This window comes from Oryctolagus cuniculus, chromosome 16, assembly GCF_051225735.1.
Source record: "Oryctolagus cuniculus isolate XC-2025 breed Fujian yellow rabbit chromosome 16, ASM5122573v1, whole genome shotgun sequence".
NCBI classification, from domain to species: domain Eukaryota; kingdom Metazoa; phylum Chordata; class Mammalia; order Lagomorpha; family Leporidae; genus Oryctolagus; species Oryctolagus cuniculus.
Window position 1 is genome coordinate 83,715,731 of NC_142882.1, and position 22,615 is coordinate 83,738,345.

Here is a 22,615-nt window from a genome sequence, read left to right on the forward strand (position 1 = left end):
CTGGGGCATCACACGCTCCTGCCAGTCTCCAGAGGTCCCCTAAGGGAGGTAGTAATTCCAGAGGAATGTCAAATATTGACTTGTTTGTGTATTTAATTCTGTTGCTGGTGGCTACCTTAACGACGGTCATTCTTTCCAGCACTGAAATCAGTACATTTCATAGAAGGCCTCCCTGGCACCAACACTGAACACATTTACAGTTCGTTACTGATTGCCAAAGATCAAGAGGGCGATGCAATTCGCCTGCTATCACAGCTTGTATTTCCTGCAGCTCGTACTTCTCTTCCACTTGGCCGGCAGGCAAGGACATCTTCCTCTAAGGGCCACCAACTTCTACCTGTGAGCCTTCCCCTCGGGATGCAGGCAAGTAAAGCTCTATGATGAACTTCGCGTTACGCGGGTCCCTACAGCCCAGGTGCTAAGTCTGCTCATCAGAAATAAGGTCTTCATCTGTGCGCGTCAGTAACTCGTCTTTCAGGCAGAGATTATCTGCAAAGTTCGTGCTTATAAAATATTATTAAATGCTTGATGGGTAAGGGCTAAAAGTCAAGAATAAGGTCCACAATCAGTACAGCAAAGGAAATCACTTACAACTGGAGAAGCATATTATTAATCTTGAGACGTTTAAAAGGTAGACGAAAATGATGTTTTGGTTTTTCCATGGAGAATATTAGCATAACCTAACAACTTCGGCTTCCTAGACATCTCAGTTCTCCAAATGTCACTCATTTACCAAGAATAAAGACTTCGCTTTTCTTCTTCTTTTGCTCTGAGAAAATGAGATCCAGTTGAAGTTACCCCTCCAACCTTCACCCACCCTATGTTAATAAAATGGAAACAGGTTCTTTCATAGAATGGTAACTGCAGCAAATTCTACAGAGCTTGACACATAAGTAAGGCAAAGATAGCTACAGTTCTGATAATATGAGGGGGTCTTCAAAAAATTTGTGGAAATGCATGAATTTCAGAAATGTTTTGCACCAAAATGTATCTTTTCATTTCATTGTCTGCAAACTTCTTGAAATACCGTCATGTGTCTTAGACTGAGAGAGTTTGATTCTCCCATACAGAGACATGGGTATCTGACAAACTACTGCTTTGTGGTGTACGATAAACTGTAGTATTATTTTTACTACAGTACTACAGTTTTATTATTAGTGTATTTTACTATATTTAGTGTGGTATTTAGTGTATTACAGTGTATTTTACTACAGTACTACAATATATATTACAGTACATTTGACTACAGTATTAAAACATAGCACAATGGATCCTTTCCTTATCCAAACAATAATCTCATGAATTGTAGCTTCTCACAAAATACAGACAGCTCGGGCTGGTTGGGCCGTCAGCACTGCCAAAGCCACTGAAATACTTCCCACGCAAGCTCTCAAAGATCAATGCCAGCAGTTTCACTATCCCTGGGAAAGAATCACACAATTACATGAAATTGGAGCTCCTATTCTGGACAATAAGAGATAAAAAGGTGTCTTTTATTCCCAACTCTGCAGTCTTCTACCAAAAATCTTTTAGAAAACAGGGATACTGGGCCGGCGCCGTGGCTCACTAGGCTAATCCTCTGCCTTGCGGCGCCGGCACACCGGGTTCTAGTCCCAGTCAGGGCGCCGGATTCTGTCCCGGTTGCCCCTCTTCCAGGCCAGCTCTCTGCTGTGGCCAGGGAGTGCAGTGGAGGATGGCCCAAGTGCTTGGGCCCTGCACCCCATGGGAGACCAGGAGAAGCACCTGGCTCCTGCCATCGGATCAGCGCAGTGTGCCGCCGCAGCGCGCCTTCCGCGGCGGCCATTGGGTGGTGAACCAACGGCAAAGGAAGACCTTTCTCTCTGTTTCTGTCTCTCTCTCTCACTGTCCACTCTGCCTGTCAAAAAAAAAAAAAAAAAAGAAAGAAAGAAAGAAAACAGGGATACTGGTTACCTGCGTTGTTATTAAACACTCAGACCTGGAGATGTGAGTTTCTCTTTAAGGTAGAAGTAGTTAAATCACGAGGTGCCACACCCAGGTTGGAACTCAAAGAAAACGGAAGCTTTTGCGTGGCAAATGCCTTTGCTCACGTCCCTGAAACGCTAGACTCCTGGTTCATTGTTCACCTGCGGGAAGTGGTGAAACAAACTGCAGTTCCCTAGCTGTGCCTGCTCTTCCTCCACGTGGCTGAATGAGGAAATTCTTCCTGGACACTACCCCTGTTTACATCAACGTTTCCCCAAGCACACAGAGAGCATCCACGCCAGACTGGCGAGGGCTCCTGTCCGCAAGGCAGATCAGCAACTGTCACAGCTACACCTCGTTGGGGTGCGACCTTTCCACCCGGCCAGGTCAGCCCTGCAAGAGCTCAGCCCAGCCATTTGCCTTCTCTATGGCTGCTATAAAGTTGCATGACTGGAGCATGTGAGTCAATGGTTTCTGTAGGGGCGAGCATTGTAGCATAGCAACCCCAGCCATTGCAGCCATGTGGGGAGTGAACCAGTGAGCGGAAGCTCGCTCTCTCTCTCTCTCTGTCTCTGTGTGTCTCTCCATAACTCTGTCTTTCCAATAAATAAACCTGGTAAAACTTCAAAAAAAAAGTGTTCTGTGATATGAATGTCTTCCTGCCACAAACATGCTCCACTCCTATCTGCAAACCTCTATCTCCGTAACCCATGCCACTACCGCCACCCTGAATCCGTGGCAAGGCTCGGTCACTGCCACGCTGTTTTTCTGGCATTCAGTAAACTGTTAGGACAAACAGCACTGCACTCCGGATCCCCAGGTCGGAATTCCTGTTCCAGCCTTGCCAGCAGGTGGTCGGCTGTTCTATCGCTGGGTTTGTGGACTGCAGCATCCACAGCAAGGATTCTGTGATGTGAAAGGAGAATGGGTTCTTGTCTCACTGGAGTTTTTATTTGGTTGAAAATTCACACACAAGGGAGGTGTGGTCCTGCAGGCAGGCAGATGCTCAGGGCCCCTGCAGGGCTTTCTGCCCGTGAGATGCTTTATGTGGAGCCCTCCCCCTGCCTGATTCCTCAGGCACAATACGATCGGGGGAGGGGGAGAAGAAGTGTAAGCTTGGTGTGGAGCCTTTGCAGCTCGTTTTTATTTTTTTATTTATTTATTTTTTTGACAGGCAGAGTGGACAGTGAGAGAGAGAGACAGAGAGAAAGGTCTTCCTTTTGCCATTGGTTCACCCTCCAATGGCCACCGCGGAAGGCGCACTGCGGCGGCACACCGCGCTGATCCAATGGCAGGAGCCAGGTACTTCTCCTGGTCTCCCATGGGGTGCAGGGCCCAAGCACTTGGGCCATCCTCCACTGCACTCCCTGGCCACAGCAGAGAGCTGGCCTGGAAGAGGGGCAACCGGGACAGAATCCGGCGCCCCGACTGGGACTAGAACCCGGTGTGCCGGCGCTGCAAGGCAGAGGATTAGCCTAGTGAGCCGCGGCGCCGGCAAGCTCGTTTTTATTTTAAAACACCCATGCATCAAACTTAGACATTGGGAGTCAAAATCCGGGGTGTACCTTTGGACAGTTATTTACAAACCAGTGCCCTCATCTACTAAGTGTGAGCGCCTACAACTCCTTTGAGCAGTGCTTTCCGTGTAACGCCTAAAGGAAGCCTCCAAGAGGACAGCTGGCACCTACCAGAGCCGTAGGAACACTGTCTCTCACTTTCCACCTCTACCCCAGCCACGGGAGTGAATATTAAAACTGGCACTGTGGTGTAGCAGGTAAAGCCGCCACCTGCAGTGCCAGCATCCCATTTGGGAGCCGGCTGCTCCACTTCCAATCCAGCCTCTCTGCTATGGCCTGGGAAACCAGTAGAAGATAACACAAGTGCTTGGGCCCTTGTACTCACATGGGAGACCTGGAAGAATCTCCTGGCTCCTGGCTTCAGATTGGCCCAGCTCCAGCTAGTGTGGCCATTTGCAAAGTGAACCAGTGGATAGAAGACCTCTCCCTCTGTCTGCCTCTGCCTCTGTAACTCTGCCTTTCAAACATATAAACATATAAATAAATAAACAAATAAATAAGAAAGAGAGAAGAGAAGAGAAGAGAAGAGAAGAGAAGAGAAGAGAAGAGAAGAGAAGAGAAGAGAAGAGAAGAGAAGAGAAGAGAAAAACCAGCACCTCCTGTGTTTAGAGTCCTCTTTTGTAGTCTTCATTCTTTGCTGGAGTTTTTCGGATTGCATAACAGCTATGACTCAAAGGATCTGCGTTACATGGATAAGCCTTTCACGACAGCCTGGCGGCATGGAGCCTGTCACGGTGACGTCCAGTGGCTGTGTGAGAGGCAGACGGACAAGCCAGGGTCTCCCAGCACACCTCCTGCTGGTCTTCCTGGGCAGTGGGGAGGACTCTGCAGACTTCCCCCAGAACACGGATCCCAGCCCAGGAGGCTGGCGCTCCTTAGGGTGACTCAGCCACCACTCCCTCCAGCCCCTGCTCCATGCAGACCATCTGGTAAGCCCCTACACCCCCGAGTCAGAACCAGCACGCCGGAGGTGTTCCTGGGAGGAGTTGGAAAACTGCCTGAAGTCAAATCTGGCCCACCTCCTGTTCTCGTCCAGCCAGGAGCTAAGGATGCTACTTCCATGTTAAATCGTTCAAGAAAATCAAATGAAGAATAATATGAGCATGTGAACATTATCCAAAATTCAAATCTGTGGCCATAAAAGACAGGCTGTACCGGGACAGAGCCATATCATGCCTTTAAGGGTTGTCCATGGACACCGAGGAGATGTGACAGGGGAACTTCTCAAAGCCTAAAGCACTTCCTCCCTGGCCCTTTACAGAGTCTGGGGCTCCCTGGTGCAGGGCAGAGGCGCCCGCAGCACAGCCTGGAGCGCACACAGCCTGCCCTGTGTTCTTCCACCTGGGCACGTTCTCTCAGCTCCCCTGTTCCCAGCTCTGCAACGAGGACGATAATAGTGCACACTCAGGAGGTTTATGGGGATCAGGAAAACATATAAAACACTTAAAGGAGCTCGTGGCACATATTAAATATATTCTGCTTATATATATGTCGAGATTAGTTGCCACAATTTCATTCATAAACCAAAGCAGCTGCTGGCTTCCTAAGTTTTCACATGCGACTCCGCTGAAACCCAATTCTTTAGCAGAGGAACAGCAGGGAAATATCCAAAGACAGCTAAGATGGTAATTAGCACGGTCTCTTGCCCACAAAGCTGATTTTGCATTACTCATGTTTTATATGCTTCGCATTTCTTTCTAACTCGAGTCTTAAAAGAGACTGCACTCAACCTTGAGTCCTGCCCTGCCCCTGCTGCTCCTCAGCGCAGCTCATCTCTTCGGGATGAAACAGATGCGAAAACAGAGGCCAGAGGACCGACCGGATTTTTCATCCACCTTGACGTCTGCCTGAGGCTGCACACGCAGGAACCTATTTCCCGACTCCCACGCAAAGCAGGCCACATAGCGTTCATTTCCTGCAACAGGAACCATTGGAATTTTCCTCGGGATTCAGGATGAGGATGGGTATCTCAGGAGAGGGCCTGTGAGGGAAATTACACGCAAGAAGAAAACAATGAACGTGGCAGGTGGCAGCCCAGGAATTCGGAATGGAGCATCCTGCGCATGTGCGGACACGCACAGCAGCACGCGGGCAGGTGCCCAGGGCAGGATCGCCGCACACCCCTACTACAAACACCCCAAATCTTGTAATTCTCATAATGTCTTTAAAAATAGTAAGTCTAGGGGCTAGCACTGTGTATGTACCAGGTAAAGCAGCGCCGGCATCCCACGTGGGCGCCAGTTCCAGTCCTGGCTGCTCCACTTCTGATCCAGCTCTCTGATTCAGTAGACAAAGGAACCGCTGAGATAAAGCCAGCCCCGATCCAGCTCTCATGTGGCCTGGGACAGCAGTAGAGGATGGCCCAAGTGCTTGGGCCCCTGCACCCTCGTGGGAGACCCAGAAGCTCCTGGCTCCTGGCTCCAGATTGGCCCAGCTCTTGCCATTGCGGCCATTTGGGGAGTGAACCAGCGGATGGAAGACCTCTCTCTCAAATACATAAATAAATCTTTAATAAGTCTAGTCCTTAATAGTCAAGGGCAAGCAACCAATTTCTTGTGTCACTGAAGTGACACAAAACAAACCCACATGTCACGTCTGAACTGCGGCAGATCCGAATGCGCAGAGAAAAAGTTTTCCGGGGAACCCGAGCGGAGCTCTCTCGGTCCACCACTCTGCGCTGGTTTGCTCTACCGAGTCATTTCGAGGAGAGGGACTGTTCTTCCAGAACCACCCAGGTCATGCCAGCGCGCCCCGTCGGTCCGAGGCAGCCGCAGCGCCAGCCAGGAGTTCACTCCCGGCGTCCAGGGGCGCTGTCGGGGTCCCGCTCCCCCAGTGCCTCCGTCTCCCACCGCACCCTGCCCTCTGCTGACGGCGAGTTCCCCTCTCCCAGTAAAGCTCCCCACGCAGACGGCTGGGCCAGAAGACAGCCAATTAGGAAGCACACACAGAGGCCCGCGGGTGCTGGACGGCGCTGGAACGTGCCATCGCTGCGCAGGGAGGCGAGGCGCGGGCGGGCGTCGCGGGGCAGGTGCGCGCGGTCACCCCGGGCCCTTCGCCCGAGCGCAGCCTTGGCCCGGCACACGCAGCGCTTCGCAGGCGTCCAGGCCCGGGAGCCCCGCCCTCGGGGGGGCCCCCGGTTGGGAGGCGGCTCGCGTGCGTGTCCCCCGCCAGCCCACGTGGTGCGCTCGGGGGCGGCCCGGAGCCCAGGGGCGGGGAGGCGGAGCGCGCAGGGCGGCGGCTGCGGCGCATTCGGCACCATGTCGTACCCCGGGCACCCTGGCGCTGGCGGCGGGTACTACGCAGGCGGGGTAAGTGCTGGCCTCGGGCTCCGGCCAGCCTTAGAGGCGCTGCGGGAGGCTCCTCCGGCGTCCGCAGCCCCGGCTCTCCCTTGAGCACTCGCGCCCTTATTCCAGCCCCCGCGCTCGGCGCCTGTCTCCGGCTCCCTTCTTCCCTCTGCCCCTGCTCCTCCTGGCGCCTGGGGATTGGGACCCAACACGCCCACCTTGCAGTTGGATACTGGCAGCACTAAATGGTGCACACTGGGTGTTGGCTTCCTCTTCCTCCTCCCTCCCGGCTTCCCCCGAAGCCATTTTAAGTGTAGCAGAGCCCTGCCATCTACCGCTCTCCGTTCCGAGAAGGTAGAGGGGGAAGCCTTGGTAGCCGGGCCGCGTCGGGGTCGCCGTGGCACCCGCATCCGCGCCCCCTTTCGCGCCTGGCCGCATTGCCGCCAGCTCCCGAGCTCCGAGGAGCCCGAGACCTGTTGACAGCCCCCAACAAGCTGCAGGGACAGAGCACAACGCTTCTACCCTCTGCCCTTAAGTCACCAGCCTAGGCTACCTGTGCCTGTATGTTCAAATCGCAGCCCAGGCGGGGTATCCCCTCCAGGTCCAAGCTGCCGGTTCTTAAAGTTCTAGCGGGATGCGAATGGAAGAAAAGGGGTGGGGTGGGGGAGGTCAGCTCCCGGTTTAGGGCGGCGGGCATGGCCTGGCCCTGCACCCAAGCCCTGTGCCGAGCGAAGAACCCTGGGCTCCGCAGATGACACCTTTGTGTTTCTATCCCACAGTACGGAGGGGCTCCCGGAGGACCCTCGTTTCCTGCACAAACTCAGGATCCTCTCTACGGGTACTTTGCTGCCGTAGCTGGACAGGTTGGCTTTTCCACTTTTTCCTTTTCAAATTCAGAGTCTGCACTTGTGTTAGCTGTTGAGCCAGTGGGCCCTGAAAAAAAATGAACTTGGTTCTAGAAATGTGTCGCTTCCTTTCTCCCAAAGAAAGAAGGAAAGTTGTTTGTTTCCAGCGTCGGGTCGTTATTTTGTAATACTCAGGCCAAGTTAGGATAAGATGTTACTGCCGTTTCTGTGGGTTCAGTTCAGAAGTAACCTTGATTGAATGCGGGTGAAGTTGGGCAGGCCAGAGGTGCGGGAGTACACTTTGCCGATGTGTAAGGGAGCTGGAACGCCCTTCAGTGTGAATCCTCTGGGGCCATGGGTGCTTTCAAGAGCAGAAATTCAAGCTCTGGTGAACATAAGCCCTGGGCTACACAAGGTAAAGACATGCATTAGTAATTACGTGGATGGGCTCTAATGCATTTCTTTGCATTGAATTTGATTCTGCAGCGTTTCCCTCCTTATGAAATAGGTAGGTATGGTAAAAATAGCAGCTTCCAAACAAGAAAGGTACTACTCCTCGTGGTATCAGGAAGTTAATCCTGTGACAGTCAGATGATGTCCCCCAGCCGGCTCTTTCGTGTCCCTATCAGGTGGTGTGGCCTGTTGACCTAGAGTCAGAATTCAGGTCAGTTCCCCAAGACCTCTCACCTCTGCGGGTTGCATGACAGCTGCTGGCTTACCCCGAGGGAGCACAGTCCCCAGCTGGTGAGGCTGCTGTGTGTGGCAGATCCACTGCTGTTCGAACACAGACGTGTCCAGAAGGGGTGTTTGCTCTTGGGCATTCAACTTAGTCTTGTTGTGATCAAAAGCTAGAATTAGCAGACACTGAGTGTGAAAATGCTACAGAACGTTATGGGATGAAAACCTAGGACCACCTTTGAAGGTAGCACTCTTAAGAAATGCAGCTGAAGAATTTGAATGGAAAGTTGAGTCTAAACCAGGAAGACTTTCCTCTTAAGTATCTGCCGCATGTTATCGATCTGTATCTTTGAAACCACAAGACAAGGCAGACCTCGAGACGAGCGTTCTTAGATTGCCGCCTCCCCGGTGTGTAAGTGACTCCACCTGCTTAGCTTTCAGCAGCCCCAGCCTCAGCTCCGCTCATCCAGCCCCCGCTCGTCATTTATGACTTACCAGACTTGAGGACTGGGGCACTTTATTTTAAAACCACTGCAAACAACATATATTTAGTTCTGAGCTAGTTCAGCCAATGAATGAGCCCTGGGAACGCATCCAGTGTACCTTCCAGGTAAAACCATGCCTTGCAAAGCCATCACATCCCAAGAAAAGGTGATCAGAGAGGCCTCTTCTGTTTGAACCAAGCCGATGACTTACTGATGGCTGCTCTGTCCCCTGCTGTCTCCCTCCTCCGCTGAGAGAGAGACGGAAATGAGAGAAAAGAGATTTTTAGGCAGCTCCATCAATAAGCTCAGCTTGGCACGTTCCTTGCTCAGACTGAGAAGAGAGTGTGGGGAGCAATCCGGACTAGACTAAGTTGCTCGAATTAGGACTTATTCTATGCATCTGCTCTCCCACAATATGGCGCTGGGAGAGAAGTAAACAGCTTCCGCACAGCTGCCTCCAGTTCAACCAATTAACTGTAGGACTTGCTCCTGATTGGAGAGCAGCGTACTCAGCCGAGTTGGGATTGGCGGAGGAGGACTATAAAGGAGGAGAGAGACGGCATGCACCAGGAACATCTATGGGGAACATCTAAGGGAACCCGTGCAGCCCCCGAGAGAGCCGGCCGGCGGTGTGCCGCTCCCCTGCGGAAGTGGGGAATGTGGCCAGGGGGAACTGCCCTTCCACGGAGGTGGAAGGGATAGTAGCCAACCCGGGAAGAACCAGCAGCAAACCCGGGGAGGGCCGAGCAGATGAAAGAACAGCGCAGGGTCCTGTGTCGTTCCTCCACGAAGAGGGGGAGCGACATAATGGTGCCGTGACTCGGATAGGAAACCTAGCTCGGATAGGAAACTTAGGACGGATATGAAACTTAGGAGGGAAGAAACGGGAAGAATTGGGAAAATATCGGAGAGAGAGACTAGCAAACAGCCTAGGGAAAAGCCGGACGAAAAGGGTGCCGGAGGAAGCTATTGAAAGCCTAGGCATAGATTCGGATGCAGACTACGGGGGGAAGCTGGGAGAAATCTCTAAGGTCGAAAGCGAAAGTGAAAGCTAGAACAAACAGACTCGGACGCGGACTGTGGGGAGAGGCCAGGAGAAATGAGGGAGGAATATCGTTGGAGGAAAGCTTGGGGAAACATACCGGGTAGAGAAAAGTGTTAGGGAAATTGAAGCCGCGGGGGGCAGGCCAAGGCGGAAACGAAAGCCACTTTGGGATTCTCAAGTTAGCCCGGGAATAGGGGGCGAAAAGTTAAAACCAGAAGCTGAGACGCAAGCCAGATTGGGATCCGTCTGATTAGCCCGGGGAGCAAAGGACGGGAAGCCAAATCGTGGGGCGGAGACGTACGCTGGGTTGAATTCGCCAGGCTAGCCCGGGGAACTTAGAATAAATCCTAGTGGTGGAGACGCAAGCTACGCTGTGTTACTCGCGGAAGCCGCCGCGTGCATAGATAGGGAACGCTGGTGTAGGCCGTGGTTCAGACGCGAAGGGCGTGGAGACCGCGGAGCGCGGAGCCAAGCCGCGCAAAGCCGGGAAGCCGCGCAGATGAGGCGCGGGCTGAAGCGGCTCAGAGCCGGCGAGGCGCGGAGAAGCAGCCTCGGGGCGGAGCCCGCTGGCGGGGCGAGGCGCCGGGAAGCTGCGCGGAGCCGTGAAGCTGCCGGCAGGGCGAGGCGCCGGGAAGCCGCGGGGATAAGAGAAAACAGAAGTTTGGAAGTGAAGTAAAAGAGAAATGGGAATGCTGGAAGATAGAAGTGAAATGGGAGAGGTAGGAATGCCCGGAGATAGAGAAATAGAGAAAAATAAGGCCTCCCCTCAACATGCCAATTAGAGGGCTTGGATTCGGTCTGCCTAATCAAGTGAGGCGATGAGCACCTGCGGGCAGCTAGCAGCTTATGCGCCGCAGGTCACCGAAGACAGGCACGAATTAACATCAGTAAAGCTTCCCCACAATGCAACAATTAGGAGGCTTGGATTCGGTCTGCCTGATTTAAGGCGGTAAGCGCCAGCAAAGCTCGACCAGAGTATGAGCTGCAGGTCACCGAAGATAGGCACGAACCAACACTAATAAGTCTCCCCCACAATACGGCAATGAGAAGGCTTGGATTCGGTTTGCCTGATAGGTTTTGTAAACACCTGCAGGCAGTTCTAGCAGAGCAGAGCATGCGCTGCAGGGCACCGAACACAGGCACGCATCAGCGCCTAAAAACCTCCTCACAATGGCGAAGAGAGGACCCGGATTCGGTTTTCCTGATTGATAGGACTTGTAAGAGCCTGTGGCAACTCTAGCAAGTACAGCAGAGTGTGTGCTGCGGGACACCGAAGACAGGCGCGTATCAACGCCAAAAAATAAAAAGAAAGGGGGATCTGTGGGGAGCAATCCGGACTAGACTAAGTTGCTCGAATTAGGACTTATTCTATGCATCTGCTCTCCCACAATATGGCGCTGGGAGAGAAGTAAACAGCTTCCGCACAGCTGCCTCCAGTTCAACCAATTAACTGTAGGACTTGCTCCTGATTGGAGAGCAGCGTACTCAGCCGAGTTGGGATTGGCGGAGGAGGACTATAAAGGAGGAGAGAGACGGCATGCACCAGGAACATCTATGGGGAACATCTAAGGGAACCCGTGCAGCCCCCGAGAGAGCCGGCCGGCGGTGTGCCGCTCCCCTGCGGAAGTGGGGAATGTGGCCAGGGGGAACTGCCCTTCCACGGAGGTGGAAGGGATAGTAGCCAACCCGGGAAGAACCAGCAGCAAACCCGGGGAGGGCCGAGCAGATGAAAGAACAGCGCAGGGTCCTGTGTCGTTCCTCCACGAAGAGGGGGAGCGACAGAGAGTAGTTGGAAGGATGATGCGGCATGCCCCGTTTTGGGAAGAGTTTCTTTGAAAAACAATGCTCACGCATGATGGTTGCTTTTATTATTACTATTGTGACTGCTGCGTTGAATGCGGCAGGGGAAGAACTTTAAAGAGCAACTCAGCTCGCTGTTCTGAGACCTCTCCCTGTTTTCTCACAAGGATGGGCAGATAGATGCGGACGAGCTACAGCGGTGCCTGACGCAGTCCGGCATTGCCGGAGGCTACAAACGTAAGTTGACCGTCCCGGGTTTCTCTGCACACTCGCTCGCGCCCCGTATCTCAGCTGTTGCTTCTCCTCGCGGACTTCAGGGGCACCGAGCTTTTCTGAGCCAGCCAAGTTTAGAAGTTTTAAAGCAAAGTGTGGTTATTATCTCACAGCACTGCTTTGAGACGTGCCTGGTGAACCACGCCGCTGGGCCTGCCCGTCGGTTGCGTTCTTCCATCTGAGGTCGGTGTCTCTGGAACCATGTAAGCCAGGCAGGCAGTGCCTGCGGCCTCCTTCGCACCAGCGGAGGTGCTGAGATGAAATCCACCAGCTCTGTTGTGGTTCAGGACAGCAGCTGACAGTGACTGCTGTTTGCCAAGAGCTTGCTGGGTGCTGAGCCTGGTGTCACTCAGCGCTGCGAGTGGCCGGCCCTGTGCCTCTGGTCCCAGCCCTGGGCGTGCTGCTGGCACTGGGGCCCTGCTCGCCTCTTTCCACTGACGCTCATCCAGGCTGCACAGGAGGAGCCTTTCCTGGCTCCTGACCACCTCACCACCTTACACGCATGGCTCCCTCCTCTGGGTTCCCCGCAGGCAGGATTGCCTTGCCGTCAGTCAGTCAGTCAGTCAGTGCCCTTCCCCGCCTGTCTGCCTGCCTTTGAGCCCTGTGGCCCGAGCTGCCTGTGGGAGAACAGAGCTGAGATGCTGCCTCTGGCTGGGGCACCATCACGCCACACGTGCCCATCTTCCTCTCGCCCAAGATCTGACCTTGACCATGACAGGCTTCCAGGGTGGAAGACAGTGTCTTTGCCCACAGGGCACTGCCTATGTGCTTCTTTGCCGGTTGTGAATGGAGATATAACATCAGAGTGAAGCCCTAATTCCGTGGTAAGCTGTGAATTTTAATGCTCAAACTAGAATTCACACCTGAGGATTTAGGATGCATTTTGGGCTGTTTCACAAGGCACGGGTACCAGATGGCTGTCCTTGAGGTACCTGAACTTCTAACTTCATCATCCGTTCTTTATGCTTACTGTTTCCTACTTGGGGAAAATTAATACAGGAGAACCTTTGAAGCGTCTGTCATTGAATCTCACCCTAAACACTTTATGGATGAGGAGTGTTTTGTTTTGTTTTACTGGTGCGGGCAGTATATTTAAATTGTTCATAGTGAACCTCACACAGCTGAGGTGAACAAGGGAGGCCTAATAGCAGGGTTTAGCAAAGGGAAGAGAGGAGACGCACAGGCTGTTCCGAAGGGTGTGGCAGGTTTTAAAGTGGGATGTACAGAGGGGTTGCTATCCTCAGAGAACAGTCTTCCCACAGTCTCAGTGGGGACAGCTGCACTTCGAGCAGTGCTGCCCACAGGGCACATTTCCCGAGTCCCCGGGGCCACCATGGAGCGGATTTGCTTACCGTTCTCTGCAGCCTGCTTGCGTCGTGTCTGTTGTCTGTAATGCAGAAAGTACATGGCCGTCAGTCTTCATTTTTTAACTTTTAAAAATTTATTTTACTGGGGCTGGTGCTGCGGTGCAGCAGATAAAGTCGCTGCCTGTGATGCCAGCATCCTATATGGATGCCGGTTCAGGTCCGGGTTGGTCCTCTTCCAGTCCAGCTCACTGGTAATGCGCCTGGGAAGGCAGCAGAAGATGGCCCAAGCCCTTGGGCCCCTGCACCCATGTGGGAGACCCGGAAGAAGCTCCTGGCTCCTGGCTTCGAACCAGCCCAGCTCCATTTGGGGAATGAACCAGTGGATGAAAGATCTCTCTCTCTCTCTTTCTGTCTGTCTCTCCCTCTCTCTCTAACTCTGCCTTTCAAATACATAGATAAAAATCTTTTTTAATGTATTTTTATTTATTTAAAAGGCAGAGAGAGCAAGAGATTTCCCGTCACTGCTTCACTCCTGAAATGCTGACAGCAGCGAGGGCTGGATCAGGCCAAAGCCAGCAGCTGTGAGCTCATTCTGGATCTCCCACGTGGGTGGCAGGGCCCCAGCTATTTGAGCTGCTTCCCAGGGTGCACCTTAGCAGGGGGCTGGGATCAGGACAGAGCTGGGGCTCAAACCCAGGCACTGCAGGATGGGATGGGATGTTCTAAGTGCTGCATCCCAACACCTGCCCTGCCGTTGGTCTCTTAAACCCAGCTTCTAGGGGCCTGCATCATGGAGCCGGGGGTTAAATACTCAACAGGTAGCTACTGAATTCATGAATATGGAAAGTTTTCTAAAATGGAAAAATCACTGCCCCATGCCCTTCGTGGTGTCTCGATTTCAGAGTATGTATTACTTTTAAGTAGCCATAAGAAGACTGGATTCAGAAAACACATTCCTCCTGAGACTGAGAGGGCAGTACAGAGAGACTGAGGGGTGGACATGGAGGAGAATTCAGCCTCGTCGGTCTGTTTGTTCAGCCAGCCAGCACATTTCTAATGGACGTGTATGTGTGCTTGCCGCTGGGGGTGTAGCTACAGACGGGGCCAGTGGCCATTTTGGAAGGTGCTGGGATAAGTACGTGGAGAGGCTGTGGGATCACAGACAGACGCAGGCACTTTCCCTCGCAGAATCAGTCTCTAAACCAGGGAGAAGTGACAGGTCAGCAGCCCCTGGGGCCAAGCTAGCAGGGGGCACGTGGGAGGTGGGGACCAGGCGGACGGAGGCGCACGGGCAGCAGGCCCAGAGAGAGCCTGGCTGCGGCACAGAACTGAGACCGGCCGCGGAAGGGAGCCCCTGGGCTGCATGCAGAGACCAGCTCCATGGGGCACACGTGTGTGGGACGTTCGGCGCCAGTGACGGTGCTGGGGCTTCATGCTAACAGCTGGGGCCCACCCAGGGCCGGGTACAGGGGCGCACAGACACCTCCGGCTGCAGGCTGAACACCAAACTGGGGGCCGTGGGAGGAGCTTAGCAGGGCAGGAATCAGGGAGACCCACGGGGGGGGTGGGGCCTGGAGCGGCGCGGAGGAGAGAAACGCTGGCTGCCGATGGATCCGAAACCGTTTAGAGTACCAGGGGTGAGGGGACTGAGGACGCTTCCAGGCTTCTGGCTTGGATGGTTGCTCAGTCACAAAACTGGAGACGCAAGTCATCTCCCAGCCGCTCACTAACCTTGCTGTGAGCCGCCCAGCGGCCGCGCCCTGCGGCTGCAGAACCGCCCAGAGCCATGCGGCTAGAAGTTTAGCAGCATCGGCCTTACCTGGGAAGCCTGCAGAGCCAGCGGGCCGGGAGCCGTGCTCGTGTTTCTCCATCAGGCCGGCCAGGCTGAGAACCGATCGATCTTCCACCTGTCATGAGACTCCAGGGGGTGCGGGCCAGGCGGAACCAGCTGCTTCGCCGTGAGCGTGCTCCCCTGGAGATCTTGCTACGCCTCGGGGCTGACGTCGCTGGGAGAGCCGCCAGCTCGCACCAGCTCGCAGGTGTTGCTAATGCGGCTGCCCAGGAGTCGCTCTCTGAGTAGTGTTGATCTCAACCTTGGCTGCTGGCTGGGGTCAGCTGAGAAGCATGTCAAAGAGTACTACCCCCGGGGTCCCCACTCTGAGACCCTGGCTTGACTGGCTGGTGGTGCAGCCCAGGCATGCAGACTCCAGGTGATTCTGAGAGGCACCGGAGTTGAGAGTCCCTGGTGCAGATGAGGGCCTTCCCACCCCCACTGCTTTGAAGTCAGAACGAAGAGTCATCCATCGGCTGTCTCCCCAGAGTGTAGGAGAGTGTTGCCTCCTGCTCTCGCCTCCGGACTCCTTGCCTGTGGATCCTGAGACTGAGGGGCCAACATGGCCACAGTGCTCAGTCTTTTAATTCTGTAAACCACACGTGTGTGGGACGTTCGGCACCAGTGATGGTGCTGGGGCTTCATGCTAACAGCTGGGGCCCACCCAGGGCCGGGTACAGGGGCGCACAGACACCTGTGCTAAGTGCGGAAAGCCTGCAGTGTGTGCTGTTCGGCGACGGGATGGTAATGAAGATTAGCTCAGTCCTCACTTGGTTGGAGGAGAAAGCCTGAAGCTAGGCAGAGCTGGAAGGAGTGTTACTCCTGGAGCTGGGTGAGACGCCCACGCTCCATGTTGGACCAGCTGGGTTCAGTTCCTGGCTCTAGCTCCAGTCTCAGGGTCTACAGTGCAGACCCCAGTACGCACCAGTAATGACTCAGGCGGCTGGGTCCTGTCACCCATGTGGAAAACCTGAATTGAGTTCCTCGCTCCCAGCTTGAGCCCTGGCTGTCAGACACACCTGGCGAGTGAACCAACAGATAAGACCCTCCCTCCCCGACCCCTGTGTGTGTCTCCTCCCCCAGCCTCCCCCTCCCTCTCGAGGTTGTGTGAGTTGTGTGTGAGTTAACAGCTTGCTGGGTGTACACTAGCCTCTCCTGTGTGGCCTTGTCACCGGTGCCTTCCAGCCTCATAGCTTCCTTCTCACCCGTGCAAAGCCGCTGATTCCCATTCCGCCGTAGAAGAGCTTGGGTGGGTTTTCGGTCACCGTCCTGAGGTTTTAGGTAGATTACGAGGGGCCACACCCATGCGGTGTGTTGCGGTTTGCTTGCATTAAGTGAGTTCTGACATGCCCTGAGGACACTCCCCGGCCGCAGGCGAACAGTGATGGCCTCAGAACATGACTGTCCCCGCGTCAGTCATCGGGCCTTCCCGGACTCAGCACACAACACTAACAGGCACGCTTCTCCGCTTTCCTGTGCAGGGAGAGCTGCCTGTGTAGGGGGAGAGGCCACGGGCTGCTTGAGACAGGAGGGCACCGCGCAGTGCCTTTCATTAAAGGAAAAAGCGAAACAAGTGACCACGCAGAAAAGGAGCAGAACCAGCTAGCTGTAGTCAAGGCAGGCCTACCTCCTGCCTGCCATGGCAGGGAAAAGAAGTGGCTCCTTAGGGTGAACCGAACTCACCGTCGGCAGTGTCAAAGGCAAGGATGTTTGGACGCGCTGTGCAGTCCTTTTTTTATAAGTGCCAACTGAACTCATTAAAATCAGATTTGCTTTCTAGAAGGAATTGTGTGTATCTACCAAGAGATGCACTTTAAAACTCCATAAAATTCAGCCGTGTGTATATTGAGTTGTGTATAAAAACAAAAGTATATGAATAACCACATCCTAATTAATTTGTGCTCAGTGTAGGGTGGATTTCTGAAGCTGTGTTAATGTATTTGTGTCCTTTTCTTACCAGCTTTCAACCTGGAGACTTGTCGACTTATGGTCTCAATGCTGGATGTATCCTTTACTTTGAGTCTTGTCTAGAATGTTGTTTCCTTACAAAAAAAAAATCACCCTTAAGGGACATTATCTCAGAATTAAAACCCAGTCAACATGAAGAGACAAATGACCACTCAGAAGCCTTCTGAAATGATTTGCCTTTTAGGATGTGATTTGATATGAAAAAAGAACGAAAGGAGGTTTAGAAGTAGAATGTTAGTCAAACATACAAGGAAGAATCAAAGTAAAACAAGCCAAGGTACTTTAAAAACTCATGGAGGGAGGCCGGTGCCGCGGCTCACTAGGCTAATCCTCCACCTTGCGGCACCAGCACACCGGGTTCTAGTCCTGGTCGGGGTGCTGCATTCTGTCCGGTTGCCCCTCTTCCAGGCCAGCTCTCTGCTGTGGCCCGGGAGTGCAGTGGAGGATGGCCCAAGTGCTTGGGCCCTGCACCCGCATGGGAGACCAGGAGAAGCACCTGGCTCCTGCCTTCGGATCAGCGTGGTGCGCCGGCCATGGCGGCCACTGGAGGGTGAACCAAGGGCAAAGGAAGACCTTTCTCTCTGTCTCTCTCTCTCCCTCTCTCTCACTGTCTACTCTGCCTGTCAAAAAATAAAAAAACTCATGGAAAGTACATATGAAAAAATCTATGCATAGATTTCAAAATTTTCTTGCACCAAAATTACCTTTGAATTCCATTTCCCCACAAACTTTCGGAAGTCCCCCCTTCCAGAAGCCAGCGGGTCAGAAAAGCTTTTGTCTGTCACGTTGCCTGCTCCGTGTGAGTGACACCTGACTTCCAAGCGATGCGATTTTTCACATCAGTTTTCCTGTGCTGAGCTCATGGTGTCTTCCTTCCCACCTCGTTTCCCGGAAATTGTAGTCCTTGGGTACAGGAGGGTTTCACAAGGGAATGTCTGAGCAAAGAGGGCCCAGGGCTGAGGATGAACAGCCCCGCCTGGGCACCCAGTTCCTGCAACACAGTGGCTGTTTGCGTGGGCTCACGGTGGTGCTGCCGGTTCTTGGTTATCGGCTCTCACAGTTTATCTTTCCCCGCAGTTATTATGGTTACTCGGAGTTTCTCCTCCATGGGCCCTTTCTGTCGTATCTTTTTTTGTTTTATCATCAATTTATTCTTATTATAGCAAGAAGCATCTGCAGTGACTTTTTTTTAGCCATTTTATCAGAAAGAACATTGAGTGCCTCTTATCCTTGAACTTGCATACAATCATTAGAAAACATTGTGAAATAAAGAAGCTGTGATCCTTGATGGCGGTTCAGAGAGATATGTCTGGCACCATGGGTTTCACTGAATTTAAAGAACTCTGGGCCGTGCTGAATGGCTGGAGACAACACTTCATCAGTTTTGACAGCGACAGGAGTGGAACCGTGGAGCCACAGGAGTTGCAGAAGGCGCTGACAGCAATGGGTGCGTATGGCCGACCCAGCACAAAGCGCGCGAAACCAGAGGGTCACTTAGGCGCAGGAATGGGGCCACCCTGCTTTGTGAACTGGGAGGACTCGTTCTTTCTGTTTTTCATTCTCAAAATAAGAGCTCCTGAAGGCAGCTTCTGGTTCTTAGTGGTGGTTGTGTCCTCTTAGCCCAAATGAATTCAGCACCTTAAAGCATCGCGCTTGGTTCTTGTGTCACGGTCTCTCTTTTGGCAGGCCTTGAGTTCTTCCGCTGGACAGTTTCTCTCCCTTTCAGGATTCAGGTTGAGTCCGCAGGCTGTGAACGCAATTGCAAAACGGTACAGCACCAACGGCAAGATCACCTTCGATGACTACATCGCCTGCTGTGTCAAGCTGAGGGCCCTCACAGGTGCGTCCCGTGAGGTCGTGCTCCCCCACCCCCAGAGCCAGGAAGACACAGCTCGTCCGACATGTCACATATCTCAGTGCCTCTGTACTTTGATTCTCCCCATTTCCCCCCTTGGTTTAGTTGGATGTCTGCCATTGCTATTAGGTGTATCCGACCAAATTGTGTCCAAAAGTCTTTTTAGGTTAGTAAGTAATCTGCCTCTAAAATAATCTTCACTAAATCTTACTAAAATATTCCAGAACATTATCTTATGAGGGTTTTCAGCCTGGAATGTGAAATGATTGAAAGGAGCAAATTAAAGTGAATCCTCACTGGGGCAGAGCCGAAATGGGTAGGATGGTTGATCACAGCCCATCTGTCGTAGCAGGGGCTCCAGCTTGCTGTGTGCTAGTTAAGCGGTATCTACATTGTTAAGAAGTCTGAAATGTAATGGCCTTGGAAGTTGCAAGCTTTCACAGCTCCATGGTGAGATACTTTGTTCCAGCTCCACTTTGAAAAAGACAACGGGGGCAGTCTGCTCACTGAGTCTCCTGGCTTCATGCTGAACTTCTTCGCCTTGGCCTTGGTCTTGGCTTCATGACTGGTTGTACCGGTTAAGTGTTACTGCAATTTGAACCCAATTCCAAAATAATTTAACTATTATGATTTTAGGAAAGCTATATAAAGAACACTCATGAATTTCACTGTGTTGATTTACAGACAGCTTTCGAAGACGGGATACTGGTCAGCAAGGTGTTGTGAATTTCCCGTATGACGACGTAAGTCTCAGTAACTTAAGAGCTAACAGATGGAGAAGATGCATGCCCAACGGGCAGTCCTTTCAAGTTAGCTGTTAAGGACGTCTGATCAGGCCAGAGAAATGAGGGATTACATGGGCAGGAATTACCATGCAAAATTTTTTAATTTCATATATAGCTAGTGTTATCCACAGTTAAAACACTTTTGATTTGCATTAAGTGGTCTGGGTTCAGGGGCCAGCGTGCTGCATTTATTAGCGGGGTCATTCAGGTGTGGTGGTAACACCTTTTTGGCTGGCATTGTTGTGAGATTTCGCCCAGGAGTGTCCTTGGAGAACACGCAGCTACTGTGTCTGCTTTCTGTCCTTGCGTTCCTCACTCAGGGGTTGGGAAGGAGCCTCAGAGGCCCAGGGCTGGCCCCCACCTGCCCGCATTCCTCAACGGTGGAAGGCGGACACACAACCCACAACGACTCACCTACCGAAAGTGAGCGAGGATGGGGCCACGCCACCAGGCGCCCTCTTCGATGGCAGCTGTGGGTCGTTGGTGACAAAGCCAGGGAGACACTCAGCTGTTTCTTTTGCTCAGCCATTGATTAAAAAAAAATCGCTTTTAGCACTGACATGTCCGTCGTCCCTGAATATCCTAAGCCGTTTCTCTTTACAAAATGCAAAGAAGCACGTTTTCAGTGTAGCAGCTGTAGTTAGGAGTGCACTTTTCAAAGGGTGTGTGTGTAAATAAGCTTCTCTCTGGTGTTCGCCAACCTCTGGACTGATGCAGCCTGCCACTGTTTGCCAGGCTGGAGGGGCAGCGTGGGGCTGGAGGGGCAGCCTGGGGATGGAGGGCATCGCTTTGGCCCCACATGGGGCCGCGTGAGAGATTTCTAAATGTCCTGACAGTGCAGTTTCCTTTGTCTAAAACAGGGCTAACCAGCTTGCCCATGCAGGCAGATGTTGGGAGAACAAAAAAGAACATTGACAGAGAGCGGCGTCTGCGTCTGTGTCTTACTGGGGAAACCAGCATTTCACAGCGCGGCTCTTTGCTTCTAAATTCGGGTTTCTGAATTGCCGGAGAAGCGCTGGCTGTTTCTGTGCATACACGTGTTGCGTTGTAGGTTTGATTTTTAATACGGCAGATTTTGAGGGAATAAACTGTTTAAAGGTGCTTCCTTAGAGTGGAGCTTCTAACTGTGAGATGAGAGCCTAAACTCATTATTTGTATCTGTGGGTAAGTACCTGTGACCATGACCATTCCTGGAATCTTAGTTTTGGAACCGAGTTAATCCTTTAGCCATTGGAGTACCGTTTGCTTCCTGTGGTAAGCTGTGCTGTGAGAAACCCATTGGATTTTCTGTTCGACTGCTCTGTGAAATGCGAACCTCCCCATTTATCCTTTACTCGGACCTTGGAAAGCTGCGGGTCTGTTTGAGGCACTAAGTTCACGATAGAAAGGGACCCTGTGAGCGGTCTAAAACGGGCTGTGGGAAGGCGAGCTCAGGTCCGTGCTGTAACTCTGGTCTTCTCTTGCAGTTCATTCAGTGCGTCATGAGTGTGTGAACCCGGAGGAAGCGGGGTGCGCCGCGCCGCCTTCCGGCTTCCGGCCAGAGCTTGCTCCTGCCCGCGCTCACGCCTGGCCCCCGTGACAGGCGGGAACCTGCACCGCTGCTGAAAAGCTGTTGTGTTTAGTTTTGATAATAAATTCTTTGGAACTTTACAAATAGAAGATCTGTTATACCATTTGGAACTTCCTGGAGCCATTATCAGTCACACCTTATTTTCCTGCTCTCTCTTTTATCTAACCTTATATATGCAACATGTTGAAGGCGCGTTATATGTTTTTCATTGAGAGATTCTGAAAGTTATGAATTGGACGACACCTGTTACCTTTGCTCTCCTAGGCGGGCTTTCATATAGTGGCGACAGTATGCAGTACTCTGGTGTAAATGAATTAGCTCCACTTGAATGCAAAACATAAGTCATCCATGGAAAGGTTCACCTAGGGGAAACTGAGTCAGGCTTGAAGACTTCCAGATGTTTTGATGACTTTATGAATGGCAACGTGCGTGATTAGTCTTTGACTCTTTAAAGCCTATTTTGAGGAGTGAGCATTGAAGTGCGCCCCCACTTCCCAGTAGGGGTGCTGGTTCAAGTTCCAGCTACTCTGTCTGGTCCAGCTTTCTGCTAGTGCATCCTGGCTGGCGGGGGGGGGGGGGGGTACAGCAGGTGATGATGGTTCGAGTACTTGGGCCTCTGCTTCCCCGATGGAGCTCCTGGCTGCGGGCTTTGACTTGGCCCAGTCCTTGCTATTGAGAACATTTAGGGAATCAACCAGTGGATGGAAGATACCTCTCTCTCTCTCTCACACTCTTCAAGTAGATGAAAATAAAGGGTAAACATTTCAAAAAGAATCCCTATGTGATTACTTCAGCAACATGCTGTCTGCACCAACTCCTCCTCCCTCATCATCCATTTAAACCTGTTAACTGTGCCTCTAAATCTTGTACATTAGAAACTGAAATATGTAAAAAAAAATGTCAGGAGAAGACTAAGGGAAAATAGGAAAATGTTAAGTACAGCTAATTTTTGCTAATGCAATTCTGGGTCTCTTGAATTTCCTTGTACATTTCATTATTTTCCAAATTTACTATAATATATATGTGTTCCTTCTAAAATGCTAATTTTTAAATAAGTAATATACCAATTTGGGTTTGCCATGTTTCCATGCTCTAAAACAAACAAAAATACTGGAAGGAGTGATCTGGCTCCCACTGGGAGTCTGGATCATGAGTTTGTTTTCTTCCTACTCCTTGTTCGAATATTTTCTAACAAGCAGTATTACATTTATAATGGAAATTTTTAGTTTTTTGTTTGAGAGACAAGCTCCCATCCACTAGTTCCCACTTGAAATGCTGGGGCTGGGCCTGGTTGAAACTGGGAGCCAGGAACACAACCCGGGTGTCCCGTGGGGGTGGTGGGAACCCAGTTACTTGAGCCATCACTGC

The 22,615-nt window shown here is 52.2% G+C and overlaps 1 protein-coding gene and 1 long non-coding RNA gene across 5 annotated transcripts in view; one reads left to right on the top strand and one right to left on the bottom strand.

Moving 5' to 3' along the window:
* LOC149121850 (uncharacterized) overlaps positions 1 to 17,022 on the bottom strand; it is a 62,434-nt gene extending 45,412 nt beyond the window's left edge. For both annotated transcript variants that reach the window (XR_016222809.1, XR_016222810.1), the window contains exons 1-2: positions 15,058 to 17,022; positions 13,284 to 13,318 (exon numbers count right to left, since the gene is read on the bottom strand). This is a non-coding gene — a long non-coding RNA (uncharacterized LOC149121850). The remainder of the gene's footprint in view (positions 1 to 13,283; positions 13,319 to 15,057) is intronic.
* Positions 6,746 to 21,331, top strand: SRI (sorcin). 3 transcript variants are annotated; one of them, XM_089315842.1, is made up of 8 exons: positions 6,746 to 7,366; positions 7,585 to 7,668; positions 11,826 to 11,895; positions 17,030 to 17,073; positions 18,337 to 18,484; positions 18,764 to 18,877; positions 19,577 to 19,635; positions 21,144 to 21,331. In XM_089315842.1, exons 4-8 carry the CDS (start codon positions 17,056 to 17,058, stop codon positions 21,168 to 21,170), a joined length of 366 nt encoding a protein of 121 aa, XP_089171968.1. In that variant the 5' UTR covers positions 6,746 to 7,366; positions 7,585 to 7,668; positions 11,826 to 11,895; positions 17,030 to 17,055; the 3' UTR covers positions 21,171 to 21,331. The 3 variants fall into 3 exon arrangements, with proteins under 3 accessions (XP_089171968.1, XP_089171967.1, XP_002713876.1); XM_089315841.1 differs by having other exon boundaries at positions 6,746 to 7,159; XM_002713830.6 differs by having other exon boundaries at positions 6,746 to 6,829.
* Positions 21,332 to 22,615: the final 1,284 nt, after the last annotated feature.

Coding starts and splice junctions, on each gene's coding strand:
- SRI (XM_002713830.6), top strand. CDS start 6,779: ATGTCGTACCCCGGGCACCCTGGCGCTGGCGGCGGGTACTACGCAGGC. Junction 18,485..18,763: donor GAAGGCGCTGACAGCAATGG/GTGCGTATGGCC, acceptor TCTCCCTTTCAG/GATTCAGGTTGAGTCCGCAG. Junction 19,636..21,143: donor TGAATTTCCCGTATGACGAC/GTAAGTCTCAGT, acceptor CTTCTCTTGCAG/TTCATTCAGTGCGTCATGAG.